This window comes from Tilletiopsis washingtonensis (assembly GCF_003144115.1).
Source record: "Tilletiopsis washingtonensis strain MCA 4186 unplaced genomic scaffold FA09scaffold_9, whole genome shotgun sequence".
In the NCBI taxonomy this organism is placed as follows: Eukaryota; Fungi; Basidiomycota; class Exobasidiomycetes; order Entylomatales; genus Tilletiopsis; species Tilletiopsis washingtonensis.
Genome location: NW_020312006.1, coordinates 655030 through 678056, shown reverse-complemented (window position 1 = coordinate 678056; position 23027 = coordinate 655030). Strand labels below are relative to the sequence as shown.

Sequence of the window (23027 nt, the reverse complement as noted above, 5' to 3'; positions counted from 1 at the left end):
GGTGGAGAAGCAGACGCCGAACAAGGCGAGGGCGGGGCAGATAGAAGGGAAGGCCGACGATAGTGTGCCGAGGCTGCTCTTTAAGGGGCGCGCTCGTGAGGTGCACTTTGGCCTGACTGCAGCGCCGCCAACGTCACTGCACGACGAACGAGGATGAGCGACGGGCCATGTGACACGGACAGCCAGCCCGGTGCCGGACATGCACGGAGCGGCGAGCACCCGTCAGGGCGGCCGCTGAGGGGCAGCGCCATGCTAGCCTAGCGCAGCGAGCTGAGGGGCCGTGAGGCAGCAGCAGCGTCAGAGCGGGTGCGATGCCGTGCAGCTGCTCGCTGTGCTCGTACCGCTGCCTGTGCTGCCTGCACCTCGCACCCACCACCCCACTCTCGAGGTCTGTGCCTGTGCTCGGAGTTCCTGACGCTTTTCGGCGTGTGCGGCGAAGCGCGGACGAACGCCTTGGTGCTGCAGCGAAAAAGTGGGGAGCGTCGCTCGCTCTGACGTCGTGCCGGCGGACGGCCCTAGGCAGTGCACCAGGCGTGCGATGCGTCGTCTCTCGCCGTGCCCGAGCGACAAACGGCCGCTGCGTGCAGAGCGACCGCGGCATGCGAGGAAGGAGGGCGACGGACGATCGCTGAAGCTCGAGCTGGAGGAGCGAGGAGGCGGGCAGCAGCGCAGCAGATCCGTGCAGCAGCGGCACGCTTTCCTGCTCAACGTCAAACGGCGGCAAGACAGGCCGGCCGCCGGCGGGTGCGGCAGCGTCAACACCAGATCCGCACAGCGTCATCTCACAGAGAGTGCGGCACAAGTCACCGACGCCGCGATCTGCCGTGGTGCGTGGCGGTTGGCGTGCGGCTGGCGTGCGGCGTGCGGCACATGGCAGGCCGCCCGAGCCGCCGGCGCGCCGGAGCGGCGACCGGCCGTCCGCGCTCCGACTTCGGCACGCGGGTGCGGCCATCCTGCCGCGGCAGCCAGCCGCAGATCGCCGAAGTGCACCCGAGCATCTGCGCTGCGGACAAGGCCTCTGCGATATCCAAGCTGCGGCGCGCTGCAAAAGCTCTTGTCGCGAGCTGGACGCAAGTATCTGTGTGTTCGCTGCGAGGTGTTCGAGGAGAAGAAGGATCGTGGATTCCATCGCAGAGCGCCGGCGCAGCGGCGCGCAACGGACGCAGCGTCGCAGCAGGCGCGGTGCATGCAGCGGGCGCGTGGAGCGCGCGGCGAGGCGCGGCGCTGCAGCGAGCAGGAGCGCCTCTCAGCCTCACCTAGACCCGCGCCAGTCCAGGGGGCGGCTCAGGATCTCGTAGTCGTAGTCCGAGAGGCTCTCGCCAGGGCCCAGGGTGCGGGCCGGCGTGATGGCGTCCTCGCCGTACCTGGGCAGGTTGTCAGCACAGCTGCGGCGCGGCGAGGGACGCTGCGACGCACCCGATGTGCCGGTAGAAGCGCCTTGCGCACTCGTTGCTCGTGAACACGGTGAGCATCGTCTTGCGCATGCCGGCGTGCAGTGCCAGCGCCTCGAAGTGCCGCATCAGCACCTTGCCAAGCCCGGCGCCGCGAGAGGCTGCGTCGACTTGCAGCTCGTAGCTGCCGGACGAACGGGTCAGGCGCAGCCAGCAAGGCTTCCGCTGCCGCATGCGCACCAGTAGCCGACTTCCACGAGCCCGCCAGCGCGCCCATCGGGATCGGCTATGGCGCAGCGCTCCGTATCGAAGCGGAAGAGCAGGAAGCCGCCAAGCGTCGAGGCAACGCCCGCGTCGCGAGGACGCAGCAGCAGGAAGCGACTTGCTGGGTCGTACATCTCGCCGCGCTTCTCGGCCGCATCCCAGCCGCTCTTCGACGTCTCGTACCTGGCTGACGTGTGAGCTGCGGTTGTAAAGAGGGCGCAAAGGCACGCACAGAGCTCGCATGTTCGTCTCGAGCAGCGCGAAGAGTGCGTCCTGCTCCTCGAACGAGAGCTCGGACGGGCGCGCGATGCTCAGTCTCCTGCAGCGCAACGTTGAGCAGCAGCGCCTTTGCCGGGTCAGAGAACGCACAGCTCGGGCAGCAGCAAGCTGCGTCCATCGCCGCCATCGTCCTCGAGCAGCGACGAATCAGCAGTACGCAGCAGTGCACACAAGGCCCGCGACGTCAGCTGTGCGCGGGCAGACGTCAGAACACGCGCGCGAGGGACGCTGAGCGTGCATTGGGCGCACCTGCGACGCCTGAGCAACGGCCGCCTTGGCACCGCTGGGCCGTGCGGCTGCTGGGCGGGCAGCACGGCGCTTGTGCATGCAGCTTGCGGCTCAGCGAGATGAGAGAGGTACGGCAAGCGGCGAGGCGAGCGGCATGGCTCCAGACGAGGCCGCATCACGTGCGCCGCCGCGTAAACCTCCACCTCCAGCGGCACCGGGCCGCCAGCCGAGCCGAGGCGGTGTTGCTTCGCTCGTTCTCTCTCACGGACCCTGGCTCACACCACCACCTCGCAATTCTCACCATGCCGCCGTCGCTCCGCATCTCCATCGGCCCCGACGCCGAGCATCTCGAGCTGTACAGCGTCAACTCCGAGGCGAGTCGGCTGTGCGCTGCGTCTCGCGCCCGACGCTGACTCCCGCGCGCAAGCAGAAGCCGCACGTCGTGTCCACAGACCTGTTCCACGGCCGCATCACCGTGCGCATCAAGGACTTCACCGGACAGGTGCCCGAGGGCCAGGAGCGCCAGAGCGAGACAAAGTACTTTGACGCGGGTCATGCGCACGGCTGCACGTGGAGCATCCAGATCCAGGGTGAGCGCACGAGAGGGCACAGGGGCATCGGAGGCAGCGTGTCGTGGAGCGCTGCTCTGCCGCGTAGGCCAGAGCAGCTGGGCTGATGCGCTCGCGGCAGGCCGCTTCCTTAAGGAGGTCAGCGCCGACGACCTGGTGTGGGGCAACCAGTTTGAGAAGCCGATCCGCGTGAGTCTGGCGTCAAAGTCTTGCGGCCGGTGCTGAGGCCGTGATCAGGACCGCCTGCCGTGGGGCACGTCGACGGCACTGAAGGCCATCTCGTATCTGGATCCCAGCCTCAAGCAGGACATCTATGCCGACCGCCCTTGGGCCTTCTCGTGAGCTGCCCCGCCCCTGCTAGCCAGCTCGCCGCTCACCCTGCGCAGGCCCCTCATCGCCACAATGACACGCATCAACTACAAGCGCGTGCCGGATGCTGCGTCGGCGTCATCCGCCGAGGAGGCATTCAAGAAACCAGATTGGCCTGCGTTCCCGTCCGGCGCGGCAGGAGACGGTAGCTATGTGCACGACGACACGTCGCCGCTGCTGCTCAAGGCCGGCACGAACGAGGTGGACCCGAAGGTGGAGCATGCGGCAGACCTCAGCATTGTTCGCGAGCTGCGCGGCGGTGACGACGGCAATGCACACGCACACACCAAGCGTGTATCATTCTGGAAGGAGGAGCACCGGGAGCTCGTCTCGGTCGGCGGCGGCGACCTGGTGACGACGGCGTGCTTCGACCAGGGCTACCTGGACTTCAACAGTGAGTGCCGCAGCGTGTCACTTGATTCGCATCCGGCTGACACGACTCTGCAGCACTGCGACTGGAGCTGCCGTACACTGGCGGCATGGGCTTCGACCTCAAGAAGTACTGGGACGGACAGCCTGTGCGCTTCTACTGTGCGTCTGGCTCGTGTGCAGCGAGACGACGTCATGCTGATGAGCTTCTTGCTCCGCAGGCAAGAACAACAAAACCGACGAGGTCGCCTTTGTCGTCGAGTTCCAGATCGAGTCGCTCGACGCCTAAATTTCATGAAAGATACCACATCCCACACCCTGCGCACGCGCCACTGGCTCGCCTGCAATGCATCTCATAGAGGAAGCTGCGGCTCGACGCACCGCAACGACGGCGTAGGGCCAATTGCAGACGGAGTAGCCGAGGTCGGCAGCACCGCTTGCGCGTGGCCGGCAAAGGTCACAGACAGGCGTCGCTGCTGCTGCTAGCAGCCGGTGACTGCTGAGGACACAGTGACGCCTTGCTCTGGGTGCGCACGCGCTGTCCGACGCCCTGAGAGGCCGCGGCCATGAACACAGCGTCACGCCATGCTTGTGCTTGAGTCGTATGAATTACAACGAGGCGTCGTGCGCCTCGTAGCTCCCTCTTCGCTGGAGCCTTGCCATCCCTCTCAAATGCCCCTCCGTCCCGCCGCCCGTCAACCCTCTCCCACACTCCCCGACCCCCTCGCTCCCTCACAGCACCGTCGGGTCCGCATGCAGCTGGCTCCACATGCCGCGCGGCGACTCGGTGGCCGAGACGACGGTGCGGCGCTTCAGCGGCACAATCTTGCGTCCCGAGGCATCGGCCAGCAGCGTCACCTTGGAGGCCACGCCGCCGGCGCCCAGGTTCGACACGGGCACGACCTTCTCGCGGCCGTTCACTGGAGCGTGCCGTCAGCAAGGATGAGGTGACGCAAGCGCTAAGAGGTGGCGCAGGTACTGAAGCGATGGCGCACTGCGTCACAGAAGGACGAGATGCAGCCCCAGATCTTCATCCGGCACGCAGCGCAAGCCTTGTATCAAGTGGAGTGTGACGCAGCTCCAGAGTTGGCTCGGACATATATGTCTCTGCTCAATGGCACGGCCGCCTTCAAGAAGAGTGCGCGAAAAGTCGCGCCGTCTTTCCAGATAGGGCATACCTGTCTTCTGCCAGCGCCATATCTGCTGCCCATCCTTTGCTCGCGGCCCACTCCCGACTGCCCACTGCCCTGCCTGGGCTTCGCCTTTGCCATCTTCACACACGCCACTCACAGTAGAAGCCCTTGGCCAGCGGCTGCTTGTGCGGCACCTCCTGCACGACGACCTCGACGCTGCGGCGCGCACGCGCAAAGGCCTCGGCCTCGCGCGCGACCCAGGCGCGCATGCCGGCGCTGGCGGCGTCGGCGGGGCAGTAGGAGAGGACGAGCTTGCGGAGCGGGAGCACGAAGGAGCCCGGTGCGCCGGCGGGGCCGGGCAGCGCGCGCAGGAGCGTGCGCGGCGGCGGCATGGTGGGAGATGGTGATGGTGGTGAGGAGCAGAGGCGGCTGCTCTGGCTGAGGCTTCCTCTAGCGGCGCCGCACGTGACGCGAGCTCCGATGCCCGACTGCCGCTGCGAAGCTTGTCCGCTGCGCCCGTGCTCCGCGACGCTTCCTTCATGCCTCCGCTCCATCATCCTTCACATCAAGCAGCCGCTCGCAGCCTGGCCGCCAGCATGCCGCCGCTGCTGCACCCGCTCCTCTTCGCCGGCCCCGGCGCCGCGCTCTACCCGCTGCTCGAGGCGCGGCACGGCGCGTCCAAGTGCACGCTGCCGCTGCTCAACCGGCCGCTCGTGGCGCATGCGCTGCAGGCGCTGTGCACCGCCGGCCTGCGCGAGGCGTCGCTCTTTGTGCGCGCCGCAGAGCACGAGAGCGTCAAGAAGGCGCTTGGTGCAGTGCAGCTTGTCGGCAGCGAGGGCCTCGTGGCGGTGCAGACGCACGACGGCGCGGCAGCGCGCGGCGGCGCAGACGTCTTCAGCGTCGAGCTGCTGCCGCTCGGTCCGCACGACAAGGCGTCCGGCGTCGCGGCTGTGGAAGGAGAAATGCGCGAGACGGAGACGCCCGGCACGGCCGAGCTGGTGCGGTGGTACGGCAGTCTGGGCCGGATCCAGGTGCGTCTCCTTGCCGTCCCCCAAGTCTTCTCACACTGACGCCCGGGCAGGCGGACCTGCTGATCCTTCCGATCGACTTCCTTGCGCCCTCGAGCACGATCTTGGAGCTCATCTCGGCGCACCTGAATGCGAGTGCCGCGACCGAGGGCGCGCCGAGCGCCAGCGTAGTGCTGTACGAGCGCGGAGCGGGCGAAGGGCTGGGCAAGGACCGGGAGAAGGAAGGTGCGTTGCTTCGTGCCGCTGCGACTTACCACGGTAGTCACGCCTTAGGACAGGGCCGCACAAGCTTCTTTCTGCGTACTCCTCCGCCGCCTTCTCGACGAGCCAAGGGCTGCACCTCTCTACCGCCTCCACCTCTGCATCTTCCTCCTCGCACTCTCTCCTCCTGCTCTCCGACGCCGCTCAAGTCGACACGCTCACGCTGCGGCGCTCCTTGCTGGCACACTCGCCGCGCGTCAAGCTCAGCACCAATATGCTCGACGCACACGTCTACATCCTCGCACCCGAGCCGCTGCTGCAGCTGCTGCAGGCGCGGCACGAGCTGACGTCGCTGCGGGAACATGTGCTGCCGCTGCTGGCGCGCACCAGCTGGCAGACTGGGCTGCTGGAGAAGGCGCTGGGCGCTGAACAGGCAGATAAGGCAGCCCCAGCCGAGACAGAAGAAGACATGAGCGCCAAGTGGCGCGACGAGGCCGTGTCGAGAAGCACCGTGCTGCTCGTCGATGCCAAGGAGCGATTGGCCGCGGGCGCACCTGCGTCTGCCGGCAAGAAGACAGAAACGAAGCTGCGGATACAGGCTCTCGTGCTCCGCCTCGCAAAAGAGGCCTCGAGCGAGTCGGGCGCAGCAGCGAAGGAGGGCACCGAGTTCGTCGCGAGAGCCAACACCGTGCCGACGTTCTTGGAGTGCACGCGCTTCGTGAGTCATTTGCTGTGCCCGCTCCAGACTGCGCTGACCCTCTCGACAGCTGCAACGCCAGCAAGCGACGCCGAGCTCCTCATTCGTGCTGCCGTATCTGCCCTCGTCCGCCTCGACACAAGCATCAGCGCAAGTCTCGCCCGACACACACCTCGCCGCCAACGTGACGCTGGGCGAGCGATGCGCCATCAAGCGCTCTGTGATCGGCGCCGGATGCATCATCGGCCGAGGCGCCCGTCTCACGGGCTGCGTGCTGTTCGACGGCGTCGAGATCGGCGAGAAGTGAGTGCCTGCGTGACCCATTGCGCTCCCACAACGCTGACCCTTCGTACAGCGCACGCCTGGAGAACACAATCGTGGCGGCGCGTGCCAAGATCGGCGACCGAGCCACGCTGAAGGACTGCGACGTGGCGCCGGACGCTATCGTCGCGGCCGACGCGAGCAAGAAGGTGGAGAAGATCCTGCATGAGGAGGAGGAGGGCGAGGAGGAGGGTGACGGCGAGCAATGATCACACCTTGCCAGACTCTGCTGCCACACGAGAGGATCATGACGGTGTCTCATTTTGAGCTGCACAATACAGGAAGACCGAGCGCAGCTGCTCGCGCGAGATCGGCGCACGCGTGAGCGCTCCGTTGAGAGTGTGGCAAGATGGGAGAGGCGGATGAAGTGCATGCGATGCTGCGCGCAGAGATGGCGGCGACGGGGCTCAAGAAAGTTGAGGGTGCGACAGAGCGAAGAGAGATCCGGTCCGGTCCGGTCCAGAATGGAAGGCCAAGAGAGGCCGAAACGAGGGCGGCCGATGAGGTGCGGAAAGGGGAATGCGAGGGTTCACAGCAGAGACTCCGGGGGGCCAGGATGAAGTGAATAATGTCCTGAGAGGCTGAAAGTCGTAATGCGAGGAGTGCTCGGCGTGCGTGTCGGGGTCGTTGAGAGGGTGCCGATGTGGAAGGTCGGGGAGAAGGAGAAGGATACGGTCGGCGGCGCGCATCAGGTGCGGTCACAGTCGGCCAGACACTACTCAGCGAGCAGTGTAGTAGCTGTTCGTCGGGAAGACGATGCCGTCGTGCCGCACGAAGAGAATCGGCACCTTGCCTCGCGCCGTGCCCGCCTCGGGGTCGAGCACCGGCGGAGGCGCACAGAGGATGGTCGTCGACGACTGCACCTCGACCTGCTCGCTGCGCCAGTCGCCGAAGTACACGAAGAGGTCCTTGCTGAAGTTCTCGCCGAAGAGCGTCACGAAGTTCGCGCCGCCCGCCGCGGCGGATGCTGCAGCCGCGGACGACGGCACCTTGCCACTGCCAGCACCGCCGGGCGCGCTGCTGCCGAACACGGCAGTTGTGGGAGTGCCGCGCGAGGTCATCGCGCCTGTCACCTCGCTGCTTGCGTTGGCGGCGATGAAACTGGTGAGCACTGGCAGCGGCGAGAGCGAGGTGCGAGGTGCAGGCACGGTGATGAGGTGCGTCACGCTGCTGTCCATGGCCGGCGCCTTGGGGCGCGAGCCTCCGACGATGCGCGGCGGGATGTAGAAGGTGTGGCGTGCGACGTCTGTGATGAGGCGATCAGCATGGACCTGGACGGCGCACTGTCAGCGAGACTCACCGGTGCCGACGACGGTCCAGACGTCTGAGTCGGACACGTCCACAGACCACGTAGCGCTGAGCGGCACGCCACCCGTGGACGACTCCGAGTTGGAGATCGAATGCGCGAATGAGCCGGTGCGACGCAGCATCTCTGCCTCGAGGCCGCTGGCGGGCACGTGAGCCGACGAGCTTGCGCTGCCAGCCAGCTGTTGCATCTGTGCGACCGTCGACATCGACTGTCCGCGGCGGCGGTTCTTCGCTGCAGCAGTGTTGGCAGCCAGGCGCTCCTTCTGCTGGTGCACCACTGATGACGAGACTCGACGCGGACGCTTCACTTTGCCGCCATCAGACGACGGCGGCGGCTCCATCGCGCCTCCTGCCGAGGAGCCAGACGTCGAGCCGGAAGGCACGTTGGAGTAGTGCCGCGCCTGCTGCATTGAGTGCTGCGTCTGAGCTGCGGCGTACGCAGCAGCCATGCTCATCGGACTCGTCGGCGGCGTGCCGAGCACGTGCATCTTGCTGTCCTCCAGCGGCGCGACGTCGGGCGCAGGGTAGAGCATCGGCGTCAGAGGCGTCGAGGGCGTCGAGTAGCCTGCGTTAGGCACCCAGCGGCGCGGCTCGTCGGCCTTGCGCATGCCGACGCTCTCATTGAGGCATGCCAGGAACGGTCCGCTCTGGCCTGGTGGCAGCATCTCACCCATGGCACCGCGCGCGCCCGCGACAGGCGCCGGCGCATTGGCATCCTCCAGCACCTCAAGAGCGATCTTGTGCAGCTGCGACACCGGATCACCCGGAGCTTCTCGGCTCGCGTTCGGCGCACCATGCGGGCCAGGCGGCGCCTGGCTGCCGCCCATCACTGTCGTGCCCTTGTCGACGCGCCTGATGACCATGATCGGGCTAACGACGGCAGTGTGCAGACACTGCAGGACCACCGGTTGGTTGTAGTAGATCGGCGTCGCTGCGCTGCCTTGCGGGCCACACGGCAGCGCGTTCGAAGGCGGCGGAGGGTAGCCTGGCACGGGCGGCGGCAGATCGCTGTCCGTCGAGGCGTCGCTGCTCTTCGTCGGATCGACCAGGTAGATGACGAAGGGATCCCACGAGGACATCTTGGCCACGAACTGCGACGGCGGGTCGAGGCGGTCCGGCAGGTATGCGTCTTGCGCCTGGGTGACGAAGGGCTGCCCGTCCGATCCCTTGAACCACGTCGGCGCGCCTGACACGCAGAGGTAGCGCGTCGAGACCGTCTGCGAGCGCAGGCGATGGAATAGCGAAATCGTTGTGCCGTGGTTGACACACACTGTGAAGCGAAAGTCAGCACAGCCGCGGTGCAGCAGCATCCGTGGCACTCACAATCAGCGTTGCGCGAGCTCTGCCGCTTCTTGCTCGGCTTGCTGATGACCTTGATCGGCTTGCTCGCAAACGAGCCCAGCAGATGGCGCTCGGAGACTGTGTTGCCAGGCACCGAGACGTTGACGACGGCCTCGCAGTAGCGGCGCTTCTCGTCGAGGTCGGTGATGTACAGCTGCCGGCCGATGCAGCGGCCGCTGATGGCCATCTCCGAGGACGGGTTGCCGACGTCGATCAGCCTGCCGCTGCTCGAGCCCCATTCGAGCGCACCCTCTTGCGAGTGCGACTCGCCACTGATGGCAATCTGCAGGCGCGGCGGCGCCAGAGAGGTGGGCGCCTGATCCGACTGGCCCTCGATGAAGCCGAACGGCGCGGGCGCGTCGTTCTTGCACGCACTCCACCAGCTGCTGCCGATGAGGAGCACCATCGGCGGCGGGCAGAGGAAGCGCTTCTCGACGCCGTAGCTCTTCTGCGCCACCTTGCTCGTCATGATGAGCACCGTGCGCTCACCGAGGCCCAGGCGGCTGACAGCCGTCAGGTAGTTCTCGAGCGGACGCCTGATGAACGACGTGCAGTCGGCGAGCTCCGGCTGCGTGCCACCCGGCGTCGGCGAGTTGACGTCGTCGCCCATGCGCAGGAACGATGCTTGCAGGAATGTCGACGGCCGCACCGCCGGCCGATATGGGCGCTGGACCTCGGTCGAGCCGGTGGGCGTCGCGTCGCTGCTTGCTCGATCACGGCCTGCAGCGGCGCCACTGCCATGCTGTGCGCTCGAGTCTCGCTGCGACGTCGGTGCTGCGTGCGGTCCAGTCGGCGAGCTGTACGGCCCGTGCTGCTGCTGCAGTAGCTGCTGCTGGGAGACGACGTGCGTCTGATCCGACGTGGACCGCAGAAAGGCGGGCGCAGTCGCTTGCTGCTGCTGCGACGCCGGTATCTGAGAATGCATCTGCGAGCCTTCGAAGCCCAGTCCGTGATGTGCCGACGGGCCGAGCTGGAAGATGCTCTGATGAGCCGGTCGCGGGAACGCCTGCTGCTGCGCCTGTTGCTGCGGCGCGACGTCGAAGCCAGGCTGCTGCTGGAAGCTCAGCAGCGGCTCGTCCTCCTCCATGATCGTGGGCGTGCTGCTGCCGCCGACGGACGGACCTATGGCAGCAGCGGCGCTGCCTGCACGCTCGCGCTGGCCCTGGCCGGCGCTGATGTGAGCGCCGGCAGCCATACTGGCGGCAAGGGCATGGTCTGCGTACGACAGCTCGCGCTGCGCGTCAGAGCCGTTGCTGAATGCAGACAGGCCATGGGCGACACCAGGTGCATGCTGACGCGCGGCGTCGACCCAGTGCACGTTGCCAGCGGCTGGAGTGGTGCCGAGGCTCTGCCACTGTGGCTCCTCAGTCTGCAGCGCTCTGGTGTTGAAGTCGGGCGACGAGTAGTGCGAAGGCATGCCGCGCGGCTCGGAAGCTGCTGCTCCGGCACTCATCCTCGGACCAGCCTGGACGCCGAGGCCCTGCACAGGCATGCCGCCGGCCTCGCCGGGCTTGGCGCCACGGCGCTGCGGCTCAGCCCTGTTCGGCGTGAAGGCCGTCAAGGCTGGCTGTGGGCCGCTTTGGCTGCTGGAGCGGCTCGTGCGCTGCGAGAAGGCGCCAGAGAGCGACGATGCGCTCGGGCTGGCGTCGAACCTCGCCGTAGCCACTGACAATGGCGACACGGACTGCTGACTCGGCAGACCGACGCCGAGAGACTGGGCGTCGTCGAGATGCGCAGCGTGCGCGTTCATCGACGAGGTGCCGTTGGTATGCTGGCCGAAGCTGGCTCCGGCGCCGGCGTCCACGTGGCCCTGGAAAGAAGGCGCGCCGTTGTGCGCCTCGAAGTGATACACTTGCGGCACAGCAGACGACGAGCTGCTCGCACGCATAGATTGCGGGCGCGAGGACCCGGCCGGTGACGAGTTGCCACAGCCCGACGACTGCATCTGAAGGTGCTGCTGTTGCTCCGGGTAGCGAGCAGCCTGCGGCGGACGCGTGCCTGGTCCACCAGCAGCTGTGTGCCATGGCTGCGAGCCACCGCCGTGGCTCGAGCCCACGTGCGAGGCGCCGCTGGCCGAGCTGCCGCTCTCGACACCTGCAAAGTCTAGCGCGCCGGGTCCGTGCGGGCGTTGTGGCGCACCGGCCAGAGAGGACGAGCTTGACGAGCTGGCAAACTGATGCGCACAGCCGCTCTGTGACATGCCGGAGACGTCTGACCAGGACCCGGCCCACGACGAGGCGTCGTTGTGCCCACCGACACCGTTCGTCGCTGGCCCTTGCTGCAGCGCATGCGCCTGCTGAGGCTGCAGTCGTGCGTCGTGCTGTGCGTAGCGCTGCTGCTGCTGGCCGTCGCCGTTCGGCGCGAGGCCAGCGAAGCTGGGGTGTGCGAAGCTGTCATGTGACTGCGGCCCGGCCAGGTTGGAGTAGGCAGCAAGGTCAGGCTGGAAGCCCATGCCAAACTCCAGGCTGGGCTCCAACCGTGCTCCTGGGTCGAGACCGAGCGACGACGGCGGCATGCCGTATTGCTGCTGCTGTCCGGAGCGCGACGAGCGGTCCTCGAAGCTGTCGTGAGCGTGAGCAGCGTGCTGCGCATACTCAGGCTTGCCGCGGAGCGAGCTTGGCCCGGCGTGTGCTTGGTGCTGCTGCAGCGAAGGGTGCTGCTGATGCGTCTCGAAGTAGTAGCCCGCCTGCTGCTGCTGCTGCTGCTGGTGCTGTTGCTGCAGCAGATGGAGCTGCTCGGCCGGCAGCTGCTGCTGCTGTGGCTGCTGGCCGAACGCTCCGGCGTCCCACGAGGAGCCGTACATGCTCACCAGCGCCCCACTTGCGCCTCGAGAGCGAGCTCAGGTGAGCTCGTCCGCGAACGCTTGCGAACCCAGTGCGCCGACAGCAAGTCCAGCGGAGAGTGGGATGCGAGGAGCACAGAAGCGCGGCGTGACGGGCAGAGGTACGCCGGGGTCCTCGCTCGCAGGCCGCTCTGTGGCCCGACTGGGCGGTGTCTGCTGGGCAGAAGCTCTCACCTGCGGACTCGGAAGCGAGACAGGAGCGCTGCCGTCGAGCGGCAAGAGAACGCCGGCTCGCTCGCAGGCCGTCTGCGCTGGAGTGTGGCGCGTGGCGCAGCTGTAAGCGGCAAGCGCTGAGCGATGAGGGACTTTTTGGCGTCTTGAGCTGGCCCTCTGAGCCTCTAATGCGCTTCAGCAGGAGCTGCTCGGCGCGCCGAGGCGGCGGCGCGGCGAAGGACGCGGCAGCGAGAGACACAGCACCGCTGCGCTTGCAGCTCAGAGGTGCGGCTGACGTCCAGGCTGAGCGGCGAGCAGCGAGCAGCCTGACCCGAGCCTCGTCGATGGAGCGGCGTGGAGAGTTCGGAGGAGCAGTGACGAGATGGCCGGCAGCTGGCGTAGAGACGCCAGTCCAGGCGCGTGCTTGCGCGGCGGAGCGGGAACAAGCGGCCTGGGGACCCGTCCGGGCGTGGGAATGCGGGATGCGAGCGAGCGAGAGAGCGCAGGAGGAAGGGAAGGACGAGAAGCAGAATCCGGAGCCGGTCGTGCGCAAGAGGCGGACAGAGAGAGGTGCACGCGGTGGCCTATGGAGGATGTTCGGAAAGGAGCGAGGGCTGGAGCGGCCGGAGCATGCAGAGGAGCTTGAGCTTGAGCTTGGCGTGACCCAGCTTCTGAGCCAAATGGAGGCGGCCGCGGCGCGGCAGGCCGCCGCATCGAGCGCCCTCAGCATCAGATCCGCGCCTGCGCGAGCTGCACCTCGCTGCTAAACCTTGCTGCTGGCGGCGGCGGCAGCGGTCTCGCCTTCGCGCCTCCTCTGGGCCGGCGCGCGCGTGGCGAGCGCCGGGGCCGAGCACGTCCTTGGTCGTAGCAGCACAGCTGCATAATATGTCTGCCTTGCTGGGGACTGCCGTCGCAACGCTGCCACTCTGACTGCCAGCGCAGCACCAGGCGTCATGCGCGTCGCGCAGGCGCTAGCGGTGCTGCCGCAACGAGATGCGGCAGTCGGCGAGGGTGCGAGCGAGCGAGCGAGCTGGCCGCATGACGCCTGCGAGCGCTCAGAGCTGGCGCCGTCATGGAGCGGCCTTGCGCTTGTGCTGCGCCGCTGCGCCTGCGTGCTGCGCTGCGCCGCTACTCGTGTGACGGGCGACGTCCCTGTCGCGCCTCGCGCCGCCGCCGCCGCTGCAACCTGCTTCCGTCCGCTCGCCGCCCGCCGAATTTGCCCATCTCCGCGCGCTGCAGCGCAGCACATACGCAGCTCGGATACGGCGCCCACCGCTGACGCTACAAGTCCTGCGAGCCGCTCCTCAGCGCTCACTTAGCCCCCACGCTCAGGCTCACTGACCGCCCAGGGCTGGATTCTCGCTCGCCACGATGCTAGGGCTCTGGTTCTTCCACGCGCTGGCCTTCCAGCGCAATCGGCCGGCTCCACGCCGCGCCTTCGCTCGCGCCGCCACCTCTGCGGCACTCCTGGCCGGCGCGCTGCGCGAACAGAAGCTGTACCTGCGGCTGCGTCGAGGTGGTGCCGCCTCGAGAAAGCCGCGAGCGAGCCTAGCGTTGCCGCCGTTCGGCGTCGACTGGACCCGCGGCTGCGACGGGCAGCGCTCCGGGCTGGACACACACGGCAGTGGCGCCGAGGCGCGCTTGGGAACAGCCGCGACGCCGAAGTCGGTTGCGCCGTCCGAACAAGGCTACGCGCCTCGCTGTCAGTGGCCCCCAATCGCAGCGCAGCGACGGCATGGCAGAGGCTCGAAAAGCCGAATCCGAAAACGCACACATTACTACACAGCTCGGCGTCGAGCTGTGGCGTCAGCGGCGCCCGCACCGACGCTCCAGCGCAGGACGTCTCACCAAGCACGCACGTCCGGCACATCCTTGGCTTGCAGCTCAACATTTCAGCAGGACTCTTTTGCATCCCCTTTCCCGCTCCGGCATTGAGGTATTTGCAGCGACGAGCGAGCCGCTGCACGGGCGCAAGCGTGCTCATGAGCGCCGCAGCAGCTTGCTGCAAGCGCACCCTCTGACGGCCAATGCCGGCTGCGGGGCGTTTCTGGCGCTGCTGAGCTTGAACGGACGTCAGATGCAGGCATGCTGCGTCCTGCTGGGCTGCTCTCAGTCTAAGTCTGCGCTGCATCTGCACGCCGCTGCAGCAGCTGTAAGGCTGCAATTCGGCCCCGCACGCAGCAGCCGGGCCTTGCCAGCATGCGGCCCCGCAGCTTCTGGCCGTGCTATTATGCACCTTTGCGCTCAAGATCCGGCTCGCTTCTAAATTCAGCTCGCCGCCGGCGCGGCAGCAGCAGCGGGCACGTGATGTATCACCCAGGCCCGCATGGCCGGCCGCACGCACCTTTCGCGAGCTCGCTCCAACCGGGCACGGAGGCGGCTCGGCGAACTCGGCGGGGCGCCGCAAGCCACAGGCGCGGCCAGCGGTACGCCGTGGACGGACACCAGCCCGCTCGGCACAAGCTCCGGAAGAGCGTCCATCCAGCAGCGGAAGGGCATGCCGTGCGCACACAAGTGCGGTGCGCCGTGTCGCCGCCAACTTCAGCCGCGCGGAGCGATGCGGATGCTTTCGGAGCCGGGAGGATAGGAGTGCCAGCAGCACGAGCTAGCCGGGCCTGCACCCTGCGGGCTGCACGCTTGCTACGGTGCTGCGCTACCACAGCCGGCAGTGCTGCGTCACCTGGTGCAGCAAGATTGCCGCGCCGAGGGGCGGGAGCGGTGCGTGCGCTGCTGCATCGTGCGGTCGCACATGGCGAAGGGTGCACCTGCAGCAGGCGGCCAGCGGGGCTTATTTTGGCGCCGCTGAGCCTGTACTTGGGCGCTCGGGGCCGCGAGGCTGCGCCCTCGAAAGCGCAGAGTCACGGCGTAGGCAGCCTACCCACGCCTGGACAAGCGCCGTCGGGTGCCTGCATGTCCTCGTGCTTCGCCCTCCGCAGGCACGGCACGGATGCGCTCCTCCGGCTCCGATGCGCGGAGCCCGAGGCGGCCATCGCGATGATGCCTTCGCACACCCTTTTGAAGGACAAGCACGTCCGGCCTGGCGATACCAGCGGAGCCGGCACACTCGTGCCAGACTCCGCCCCACCTCTCCAGCAGCAGCAGCCAAGCTGTGACTCTTACTGTGCAAGGTTGAGTGACCGTGCGCACAAGCCACTGCCACCCCCGGAGCGCGGAGCCGGGCGGCGGTGCACCACCTCCGCACCTCCGCCATTGCAGCGCGCAGCGAGCAGCGAAGCTCGGGTTCCCACAGCAAAGCGTAATTTGAGGTGTCGTCGGCATCGAGCAGGCGTCCAGGGTGCTGCAACATCAGCTGATTCTGGCCCAGCTCCGCGGCTTGCGGACGGTAGCCTCACGCAGCGGCAGGACGCCGTGCTCGAGCCGGTCTGTCTGCGCAGACATGCAAGCCGCGCGATAGACCGGGTCGTCGCAGCCGAAGCAGCAAGCGATCTTCATGGCGCCAGGCGAGGATGCAGCCTGCATCAAGCAGGATGCTTCGCTCTTAGCCAAGCGGCAGCATGAGGGAAGAGCTGCCCGTTCCTGGCCGTCGACGTGAAGGGCAGCGCACTCCGGGTGCCGCAGAGTTTGCGACACCGCCGCTCCTGCCGGCAGCCACAGAGCCAGCGGCATGAGAAGAAGCATGAGCATGCAGATGGGCCAACGCCTGCGCCGTCCGCAAGCGAAGCAACATAGGGTGCCTACCGAAGCAGCGCTGTTGCTGCTGCTTGCTTCGGCGAGCTCGCCGACAGAGACACAAGGGTGGTCGCTCGCTCCAAGGCGAGTTGGCCGCGCCGCGCGATGGCGGCATCGCCCGCCGTGCATCGCATCGCAGGCGCATCGCAGCGCACGCCGCAACATCGCTCCGTCGGCGCGGCCGGGATGCGCCGCGCGGTGAGAAGATCGGCATTGCACCGCAGCTCCGCACGCAGTGGCGCCGAGGAGTAACTCGTCGTCGGCCACCTCGGCCCGAGTCGCTCAATTCTTGCGATCACCTCTCGCACGGACGGCGAGCAACTCGCACGGGAGTAGAGTCGAGAAGGGCGGGAGCAGCGCCAGGACGCCGCCGGCATGACTCAAGTACGGCACACGCAACGCCGGCTCCTAGCGAGGCCGTCTGCAAGCTGTGCCAAGCTCGACTTTGTGTTTCACCACTTGTTGAGACGACGGTGACAAGAGCAGTGAGGCTGGCAAGCGACTTTGGCCCGGCTGGGTCGCATTTGCATTTTTGCGCCAAAAGAGTCGAGTCCACGGCGTGCCGCGCGCGCGCCGCGCGGCGGAGCCAGCAGCTCCCATGGCAGTCGAGCGCAGCGCAGAATCCAGCGCAAACGGCTCACGATCGTGATGGACGCCGCAAGCGTGCCACCATCCTCAGCTCGGGGAGCGGCGTTCTCAATGTGAGAGCCAGCCAGCGCTGCGACGCGGTCATCGAGGACAAAAAAACGAATAGTTTGCCTCAGGCTCCACACGCCCGTGCTTCAGGGTCCAGCGCATTGCCAGTGCGGGGGCAAAGAGCTATCCTGGACGCTTCTCCCATCGCTGTGCGGCGCCTAGAGGCGCTGCTGCAAGCACCGCTCGCCTCTGGATAAATCTCGTCGCACGATCTCGCTGCTGCTGGCTGGACCGCGGCGGTGCCTGACGCCGAATGAGCACACGGAGATGTCTAGCGTGCTCGCTGGCGCGGCTGAAGAGGCCGCGTGCTGGATGCTTCCGCTCCACCAGCCGCAGCGCAGCGTCGAAAGCGAGGCGCGCCGCGCGTCTTGCCACACACCGACAGCCGTCGGCCGGTGTCGCCTTCCACGAGCGCAGAAGGCGGCACACCTGCCATGGCGCAAGGCTTTCCACGATTGCACACGACGAGGCAAGGCGCGAATGAGGACCCTGAACCGCCCTCGCGTGCAGCAGGCCCATTGTCAGCGCTGCTCCAGGGGGTGGCGTCGGGCTTCGATTCGCATTTGCCCTAGTGCGCTCCGGCGTGTGGGCCGGCTTGCGTGTTGCCGGCTGCGTTTCGACAGGATAATGCCCGCACTCTGACGGCTGCGCCTGCTGCTTCGGGACCCAGAGTGTCAGATGACAGCACGCCAGGTGCCGGCGGCCGCTTGCTGCTGGACACGCTAGCCGTGCTTCCCGCGGCGCAATCCGCGTGGACCCCTGGACCCCGAGCGCCAAGGGCTGCCAGGGCCGCACCTCCAGGTGCGAATGCTTGTCCCGCTTCTGGCCGTCCATGACGACACAGCCTCGGGCTTGGTGTTGACTCTGCAGTGCTTTCGCAGAGCTGCCATGAGCGCAAGCGACGGCGAGACTGCGCCTGCCGCTCGGCGTCTCGGGGGCGCAAACGCGGGAAGCACGCATGCGCAGCGGGACCTGCATGAAGACACTACTGTGCGCATGTCGCACCGCAAGCCGCTCGCTTCGGCGGCACTCTGAGTCGCAAGCTCAGGTCCCGGGAGAGGCGCATGTTCGCTGCGGCGGGACAGGTGGCGAGTGCCGCCGTGCCACCGCAGCCGTGCTGAGTCAGACGTCGATGCCCATGACACCTCCTGGACATCGACACCAACACCCAGCCGTGTGTGCGTGTCTTGCACGTTGGGCCGCGGGGCTGCGTGGTCCTTCCGCCTGCGCTACGCTATCGCAGCTGAGTGCTGGGGCGATTGCGACATGCCGACCTCGTGGGGCACCACGCGCCAGGGGTGTGTGTCGCACGTGTCGCGAGCCCGATGCTGATTGCACTGGCGCATCGCCGGCGAGTCGCTCACGTGCCATGTGCGATGCACAGGTGGCCCCCTGAGGTCTCCGTATTCGCTGGCGAAGAAGTCAGAGGCAGATCTGAAGTGGTATGTATTATTGAGCTTCGAGGACACACGATGAGCCGAGAGAAGAAATGCGAGGATCAAGACGGGGATGCGGCGTAACTGTGGAGACTGCGGGAAGACACGAGCCGGGCGGTCTAGGCTGAGCTCATGCAGTGTGCATGTGTGTCGTGCTGCTTCGGTGCGGACTGAGGCCGCTGAGCAGCAGCACGGCGGTGCCGTAGAAGCAGGCGATGAGGATGAATGCGGCGCTCGGGAAGCGTGCGTTGGTGGCGGCGTAGAGCGAGGTCGTCGCGATGGGCACGAGCACCTGCACCGTCGTGTCGATGAGCGAGAAGGCTGCGAGCACCTGGTCGGCGCTGCCCTGCTGGGCGCCGCCGCGAATAGCGGGCGCAGCGAAGACATCGGAGGCGATGGCGATGGCCGCGCTCTGCATCGCCGGCGGATAGCCGCCGCCGAGGGAGAGGAAGAGCGAGCCGAATAGCATGAGCACGCCGGACGGGATCGACGCAGAGATGGCGATGATGATGTAGCCCGTCAGCTCGAAGCTGCGGCAGCGAGGCGAGGTCAGCAGGCGTAAGCAGGGTCTCGGCGTCTGAGGTCACCCACACATAGGAGACACGAGCAAGGGCAATGTCGATCGAGCTTCGCCAGAGCACCACGAGCGGGCGCAGCACACCGTCGGCGTGCATGTCGGCATGTGCGTCTTCCATCTGCGCAAACTCGCTGATGCCGCCGGGCGCCTCGTCGACCTTGGCCTCGCGTGCCAGGCGCTCCAGTTCCTCCTTCGGCATGCCGTGCAGCGGCGTCGGGCGGCGCACGAGGCGCTCCAGGAGCAGCACAAGGAGCGGCACGATGAGGCTGAGCACGAGGACGCGCGAGCCGGCGATCCAAGCCAGCATGTAGCCGACGCTCGACGTCGACCAGCCGTACACGTGGCCGCAGGAGAGGATGAGCACGGTCAGGCCAGTGCCGCCCGACGTGCCGAAGAACTGCACGACGGCCAGGCGCGTCAGGCGCCAGTCGTGCGTGCCGTTGGGCATCGGCGCGGGCAGCAGCAGACGCAGAGGCGCGAGGGAGAAGGACTTGGTCGGCACTGCTACTGCTGCTTGAGGCGTCAGACACAAGGCATAAGCATGGCACGGGCACAAGCTCACCTCCTTCCTCTTCCTCTTCCTCATCGTCGTCGTCGCGCCTCGGCTTCGACTCCTTGACGAAGAAAGCGATCCACAGCATGGCGAACGAGCCGACGACGATTGAGACGATGAAGGGCGTAACGTTGAACTCGAGCGACGTCGAGTCCGGCGGGCCCGGCGGCAGCGGCGGCGGGATGGGCGAGCCGCTCGGCGGCATGTGGTCGTGACGGTGCGGCCAGCTCCAGCCGGGCAGCAGGTGGGCAAAGTGCACGAAGCTCGTGCTGCTTGTCGGCCAGATGGCCGAGGCGGCGCCAGCCAGCAGCGGACCCAGCACGATGCCGCCGAGGTACGAGAGCGAGCCCCACGTCAGGTTGCGCGTGCGCTCGGCCGTCGAGCTGTGATCGGCCAGCATCGTGCGCACCGTCACCATCGTTAGGGTCTCCTGTGAGCAGGCGTCAGCGACTGAATGTCGCGAGAGCGCTATCGGGGCATCTGCAGCGGCTTGAGAGCGTAATGACAGCACCGCTCGCAGCCCGCACCGCTCGCTACCTGCGCGTCTCCACCGTCCATCAATCTGTTCCGCTTATCGCACTACTCACCGCACCGAGCAGACCCTGCGCCACGTACATGGCCACAATGACGCGCATCGCATTCAGCGGGCTGATCCACGCCGTGTCGGGCGCCTCTTCCGGCGCGTTTGTCGGGCCCAGCGGCAGGATGAGGAACGGCAGCTGCACGCAGAACACGGCACTGGCGCCCAGCAGCAGCACGGGCCGGCGCCCCCACGTCTTGAGGCGCTGTGCGAAGAAGAGGACGGCGAGCAGCGTGATGCTGCCGCTGAGCGTGTCGGCGAGGAGGATGCTGCGTGCGGCCGACGCCTCGACGGCGGCGGCATCGCAGGCGTGGTGCACGCCGGCGAGCGCAGGCAGCGGGTGCTTGGCGTAGTAGGCGGCACAGGCGAAGCGGCGGATGCCGTCGAGCGTCGCCGCCTTGGAGGCGTACGCGGCCGACGACCAGAGGAAGGAGCCGGTGAGGATGGTGAGGATGGCCTTCATCGAGTGTGCACTGCTGCTTTCTTGCTGCTGGATGAGAGGCGTGCGCTCGGAGGAGGAGGCCATGGCGGCGATGCGGCTCGGGGTGCCAGCACGGGGCCCGCCAGGAACAGATAGAGCGCTGCCGCTGCTCCACTTCGCTCAGGACAGGGGCTCTCGGCTCCCGAGATGCGCGTTGGAGGAGTAGAGTGGCAAGCGCTGCTGCCGAGGAGGTGGGAGAGGCCTCGGCGAGGGTGGTGCGAGTGCGTGCTGCTGGCGGTGGCTTGGTGTGGTGGTGTGTGTGTGGAGTGGACGCTCGCGATATACTTATACACGGCGCCCCTCTGAGTCTCGCGCATGCCGGCGGGACCGTGCGCTTCGGGCGCCGGCCCGCCCTCCGCGCGGCCGCCGCGGCGCAGCGCGCATGTCAGACCCTTTCCGCCCGATGAGCGCATGCTGCGCGTCCGCTCAGCATGCTGCGCACCGACTCAGCCTGCCAGACCTTATCGCCGTGCTGCGTGCTCGTCGGCCGCAGGAGCAGCCAGCTCTGGTCGCTGTTGAGCACGCCTCGCCATGACAATGGCAGACGCGCTGCGGCGCTGTCTGCCGGAATCGACGGCCAGGCGCAGGCGCAGGCGGCCCTCCACCTCTCCCGCTCGCTGCGCAGCCCGAGCACTGGAGACACGCTTCACGCGGGCAGCAAACGTGAGATCGATCTTTCATTGGACGTCGCACGAGGCACACGGGGTGGAGCAGCATCGTAGCGTCGAAAGGATCGACGCAGCAGGTGGGCAAGAGCGAGTGGGAACCGGGCATGAAAAGGGGTTGAAGAGTAAGAGGGGGAATGCACACGAGAGAGACGTTCAATGTAGCGAAGTGGACGTGGACGACCGCCCAGCCCAGGCCGCAAAAGGCAAGCGCCTTCTCACGGCCCGAGACTGGCTGAGTCGCCGCATGCTCGGTGCTCGACGTTTAGGCGTCGTTGCCGCTCGGCACGCTGCCGTAGCCGCCGCCGGAGAGGGCGCCGCCGGGCGCGGCCATCCACTCGGGCAGCAGCACGTGGCCCTCGTCGGGCATGGCCAGCAGGAGCGCAAGGCCCCACACCGGCTTGGCCGAGAGGTCAAGCACGGCGTACAGCAGCACCTCCGTGTCGGCCGTGACGCTGCGGAGGAGCGTGGCGTCAGCAAAGTGGGGGAGAGCGAGCTACGCCAAAGCAGCGCCGCTTGAAGCTGGCACGCCCTATCGCAGCATCATCGTCTAGACTCACCGGCCGAGACCCTCGCCGAGCACCCAGACGACCGGGTACGCGCTCCAGAGCACAATGAGGGCGAGCGAGATGCCGTTGTACATCTTGCCGACCTGCAGAAGCAGCGCGCGTCAGCCAGAAGCCACACAGTCGACGCTGCAGCGCACGCACCTTGGGGTGGCGCAGGAAGGCAGACGAGCGGGCCGAGCCGACGAGCGACCAGAGCACGTAGACAAAGGCGAGCATGGAGAAGGTGAAGAAGCCCCAGCCTGTGTAAGGAAGGCACGTCAGCTCCGGCGCAGCAGCGCAGCTCGCCGCAGACACGCACGGTACTTGAGGCTCGGGTGCAGCGCGCCAATGGCGCCCGTGACGATCATGACAATGTCGGCGATGATGGCAATGGCGATCTCTCCGGCGGGCAGGCCGGCGACGAGCGTGAGGTCGAGGAGCAGCAGCGGCGTCGTGAAGGCCCAGTCGATGTAGCGGGCATAGAAGACCTGCATCGTGAGTCAGTGTGGTGCGCACTGCAGCGCATGCACGTCTGCTGCTCACCTCGCGCACGGTCGAGTGGTGGCCGGGCGAGTGGACGAGCACCTTGCCGACGCCCGAGGCCATGGCGTAGTACGAGATGGCGGCGAAGATGTTGACGAGCAGGCTGTGCAGGGCAAGTGTGAGCCACCGCCGCAGAGCTCTGGATGCAGCCGCGGCCACTCACGCAGCGACGTGCAGCAGGCGGTAGCGGTACTGCGCACGGAACGTCGTGGCGAAGAGGGCGAGCACGCCGACGGACATGCCGGCGAAGCCGACCCAGAGCACCGTCTGGCCGAACTGCGTCACCTGCTCGGGGCTGCGAGGGTGTCAGTGGATGGTGCGCAGCAGCAGCTGTGCGTCCCGCTGCGTCGCTCGCTGCTCCACTCACTGGTTGAGGTGCGGCGGGATGCCCGGGATGCCGACCGGGGGCTGCTTGACGAGCTCGCTGTAGAAGGCGTTCATGGCGAAGGCGGCGAGAGGGGTGGAGGTGAGAGGGAGAGGGAGAGCGCGGACGAGGCGGCGCAGAGGAGGGAGAGGTGGTGGAGCGAAGGCAGGCGGCGACGGGCGTAGATGAGGGCAGAGGGCGGCGGATGGCCGCTGGGCGAGGCGAGCGGGCGTGCGCTGCAGCAGCGAGGCGTGGTCAGCGCCCAGCCGGGCCGCGAGGCAGGCGAGCAGCCGACTCGACGGCAGAGCGCACGGGCAGCATCGAGGGTGCGGCCGGCCGCAGCTTCCGCTCAAGTGCCGCCGTGATGCTCTCTGCTGACTTGACGGCGGCCCGACGGCGAC

At 67.4% G+C, this 23027-nt stretch overlaps 11 protein-coding genes across 11 annotated transcripts; 3 read left to right on the top strand and 8 right to left on the bottom strand.

Annotated features, from left to right (window-relative positions):
* Positions 1–161: 161 nt before the first annotated feature.
* On the bottom strand, positions 162–882 carry FA09DRAFT_329663 (hypothetical protein). The gene is made up of 2 exons (XM_025742270.1): positions 342–882; positions 162–270 (listed from the first exon to the last, which is right to left on the bottom strand). The coding sequence occupies exons 1-2, from the start codon at positions 779–781 to the stop codon at positions 258–260; spliced, it is 453 nt and encodes a 150-aa protein (XP_025598893.1). The 5' UTR covers positions 782–882; the 3' UTR covers positions 162–257.
* Positions 883–941: 59 nt separating this feature from the next.
* Positions 942–2261, bottom strand: FA09DRAFT_360321 (hypothetical protein; the record flags this gene model as incomplete). Its single annotated transcript, XM_025745216.1, has 6 exons — positions 942–1364; positions 1417–1575; positions 1632–1838; positions 1888–1974; positions 2025–2122; positions 2184–2261. 6 exons carry the CDS (start codon positions 2259–2261, stop codon positions 1253–1255), a joined length of 741 nt encoding a protein of 246 aa, XP_025598892.1. The 3' UTR covers positions 942–1252.
* A 55-nt stretch (positions 2262–2316) lies between these two features.
* FA09DRAFT_338457 (DUF1769-domain-containing protein) lies at positions 2317–3758 on the top strand (the record flags this gene model as incomplete). The annotated part of the gene is made up of 7 exons (XM_025744106.1): positions 2317–2341; positions 2615–2752; positions 2853–2920; positions 2969–3069; positions 3118–3494; positions 3548–3631; positions 3691–3758. The coding sequence occupies 7 exons, from the start codon at positions 2317–2319 to the stop codon at positions 3756–3758; spliced, it is 861 nt and encodes a 286-aa protein (XP_025598891.1).
* Positions 3759–4198: 440 nt separating this feature from the next.
* FA09DRAFT_329658 (hypothetical protein) lies at positions 4199–5004 on the bottom strand (the record flags this gene model as incomplete). Its single annotated transcript, XM_025742269.1, has 2 exons — positions 4760–5004; positions 4199–4389 (listed from the first exon to the last, which is right to left on the bottom strand). The coding sequence occupies exons 1-2, from the start codon at positions 4992–4994 to the stop codon at positions 4202–4204; spliced, it is 423 nt and encodes a 140-aa protein (XP_025598890.1). The 5' UTR covers positions 4995–5004.
* A 148-nt stretch (positions 5005–5152) lies between these two features.
* On the top strand, positions 5153–7074 carry FA09DRAFT_360318 (hypothetical protein). The gene is made up of 5 exons (XM_025745215.1): positions 5153–5633; positions 5684–5855; positions 6041–6549; positions 6599–6831; positions 6884–7074. Exons 1-5 carry the CDS (start codon positions 5199–5201, stop codon positions 7056–7058), a joined length of 1524 nt encoding a protein of 507 aa, XP_025598889.1. The 5' UTR covers positions 5153–5198; the 3' UTR covers positions 7059–7074.
* A 417-nt stretch (positions 7075–7491) lies between these two features.
* On the bottom strand, positions 7492–12491 carry FA09DRAFT_270804 (LAG1-DNAbind-domain-containing protein). The gene is made up of 3 exons (XM_025739792.1): positions 9481–12491; positions 8150–9427; positions 7492–8095 (listed from the first exon to the last, which is right to left on the bottom strand). The coding sequence occupies exons 1-3, from the start codon at positions 12299–12301 to the stop codon at positions 7569–7571; spliced, it is 4626 nt and encodes a 1541-aa protein (XP_025598888.1). The 5' UTR covers positions 12302–12491; the 3' UTR covers positions 7492–7568.
* Positions 12492–13687: 1196 nt separating this feature from the next.
* FA09DRAFT_270650 (hypothetical protein) lies at positions 13688–14560 on the top strand. The gene has a single exon (XM_025739791.1). It carries the CDS (start codon positions 13865–13867, stop codon positions 14426–14428), a length of 564 nt encoding a protein of 187 aa, XP_025598887.1. The 5' UTR covers positions 13688–13864; the 3' UTR covers positions 14429–14560.
* A 1217-nt stretch (positions 14561–15777) lies between these two features.
* On the bottom strand, positions 15778–16187 carry FA09DRAFT_329654 (hypothetical protein). The gene has a single exon (XM_025742268.1). It carries the CDS (start codon positions 16130–16132, stop codon positions 15800–15802), a length of 333 nt encoding a protein of 110 aa, XP_025598886.1. The 5' UTR covers positions 16133–16187; the 3' UTR covers positions 15778–15799.
* A 594-nt stretch (positions 16188–16781) lies between these two features.
* On the bottom strand, positions 16782–18293 carry FA09DRAFT_270647 (hypothetical protein). Its single transcript, XM_025739790.1, has one exon. It carries the CDS (start codon positions 17855–17857, stop codon positions 17003–17005), a length of 855 nt encoding a protein of 284 aa, XP_025598885.1. The 5' UTR covers positions 17858–18293; the 3' UTR covers positions 16782–17002.
* A 152-nt stretch (positions 18294–18445) lies between these two features.
* Positions 18446–20551, bottom strand: FA09DRAFT_325349 (hypothetical protein; the record flags this gene model as incomplete). Its single annotated transcript, XM_025741165.1, has 4 exons — positions 18446–18845; positions 18907–19402; positions 19455–19875; positions 20033–20551. 4 exons carry the CDS (start codon positions 20549–20551, stop codon positions 18446–18448), a joined length of 1836 nt encoding a protein of 611 aa, XP_025598884.1.
* Positions 20552–21158: 607 nt separating this feature from the next.
* FA09DRAFT_307699 (family A G protein-coupled receptor-like protein) lies at positions 21159–22988 on the bottom strand. The gene is made up of 7 exons (XM_025740566.1): positions 22630–22988; positions 22426–22557; positions 22263–22365; positions 22039–22207; positions 21882–21979; positions 21732–21823; positions 21159–21626 (listed from the first exon to the last, which is right to left on the bottom strand). Exons 1-7 carry the CDS (start codon positions 22701–22703, stop codon positions 21437–21439), a joined length of 858 nt encoding a protein of 285 aa, XP_025598883.1. The 5' UTR covers positions 22704–22988; the 3' UTR covers positions 21159–21436.
* Positions 22989–23027: the final 39 nt, after the last annotated feature.

Excerpts from the sequence above, each read along its gene's own strand:
- FA09DRAFT_360318 (XM_025745215.1), top strand. The coding sequence starts at position 5,199 with ATGCCGCCGCTGCTGCACCCGCTCCTCTTCGCCGGCCCCGGCGCCGCG. Across the intron at positions 5,634-5,683 it reads GCAGTCTGGGCCGGATCCAG|GCGGACCTGCTGATCCTTCC; the intron begins GTGCGTCTCCTT and ends ACGCCCGGGCAG. Across the intron at positions 5,856-6,040 it reads CAAGGACCGGGAGAAGGAAG|TCGACACGCTCACGCTGCGG; the intron begins GTGCGTTGCTTC and ends ACGCCGCTCAAG.
- FA09DRAFT_270804 (XM_025739792.1), bottom strand. The coding sequence starts at position 12,301 with ATGTACGGCTCCTCGTGGGACGCCGGAGCGTTCGGCCAGCAGCCACAG. Across the intron at positions 9,428-9,480 it reads GAGCTCGCGCAACGCTGATT|TGTGTGTCAACCACGGCACA; the intron begins GTGAGTGCCACG and ends TTCGCTTCACAG. Across the intron at positions 8,096-8,149 it reads CTGGACCGTCGTCGGCACCG|ACGTCGCACGCCACACCTTC; the intron begins GTGAGTCTCGCT and ends GCCTCATCACAG.
- FA09DRAFT_270647 (XM_025739790.1), bottom strand. The coding sequence starts at position 17,857 with ATGCAGGTCCCGCTGCGCATGCGTGCTTCCCGCGTTTGCGCCCCCGAG.
- FA09DRAFT_329654 (XM_025742268.1), bottom strand. The coding sequence starts at position 16,132 with ATGCTTCTTCTCATGCCGCTGGCTCTGTGGCTGCCGGCAGGAGCGGCG.
- FA09DRAFT_329663 (XM_025742270.1), bottom strand. The coding sequence starts at position 781 with ATGACGCTGTGCGGATCTGGTGTTGACGCTGCCGCACCCGCCGGCGGC.
- FA09DRAFT_307699 (XM_025740566.1), bottom strand. The coding sequence starts at position 22,703 with ATGAACGCCTTCTACAGCGAGCTCGTCAAGCAGCCCCCGGTCGGCATC. Across the intron at positions 22,366-22,425 it reads CGCCTGCTGCACGTCGCTGC|CCTGCTCGTCAACATCTTCG; the intron begins GTGAGTGGCCGC and ends TGCCCTGCACAG. Across the intron at positions 22,208-22,262 it reads ACCACTCGACCGTGCGCGAG|GTCTTCTATGCCCGCTACAT; the intron begins GTGAGCAGCAGA and ends CTCACGATGCAG.
- FA09DRAFT_270650 (XM_025739791.1), top strand. The coding sequence starts at position 13,865 with ATGCTAGGGCTCTGGTTCTTCCACGCGCTGGCCTTCCAGCGCAATCGG.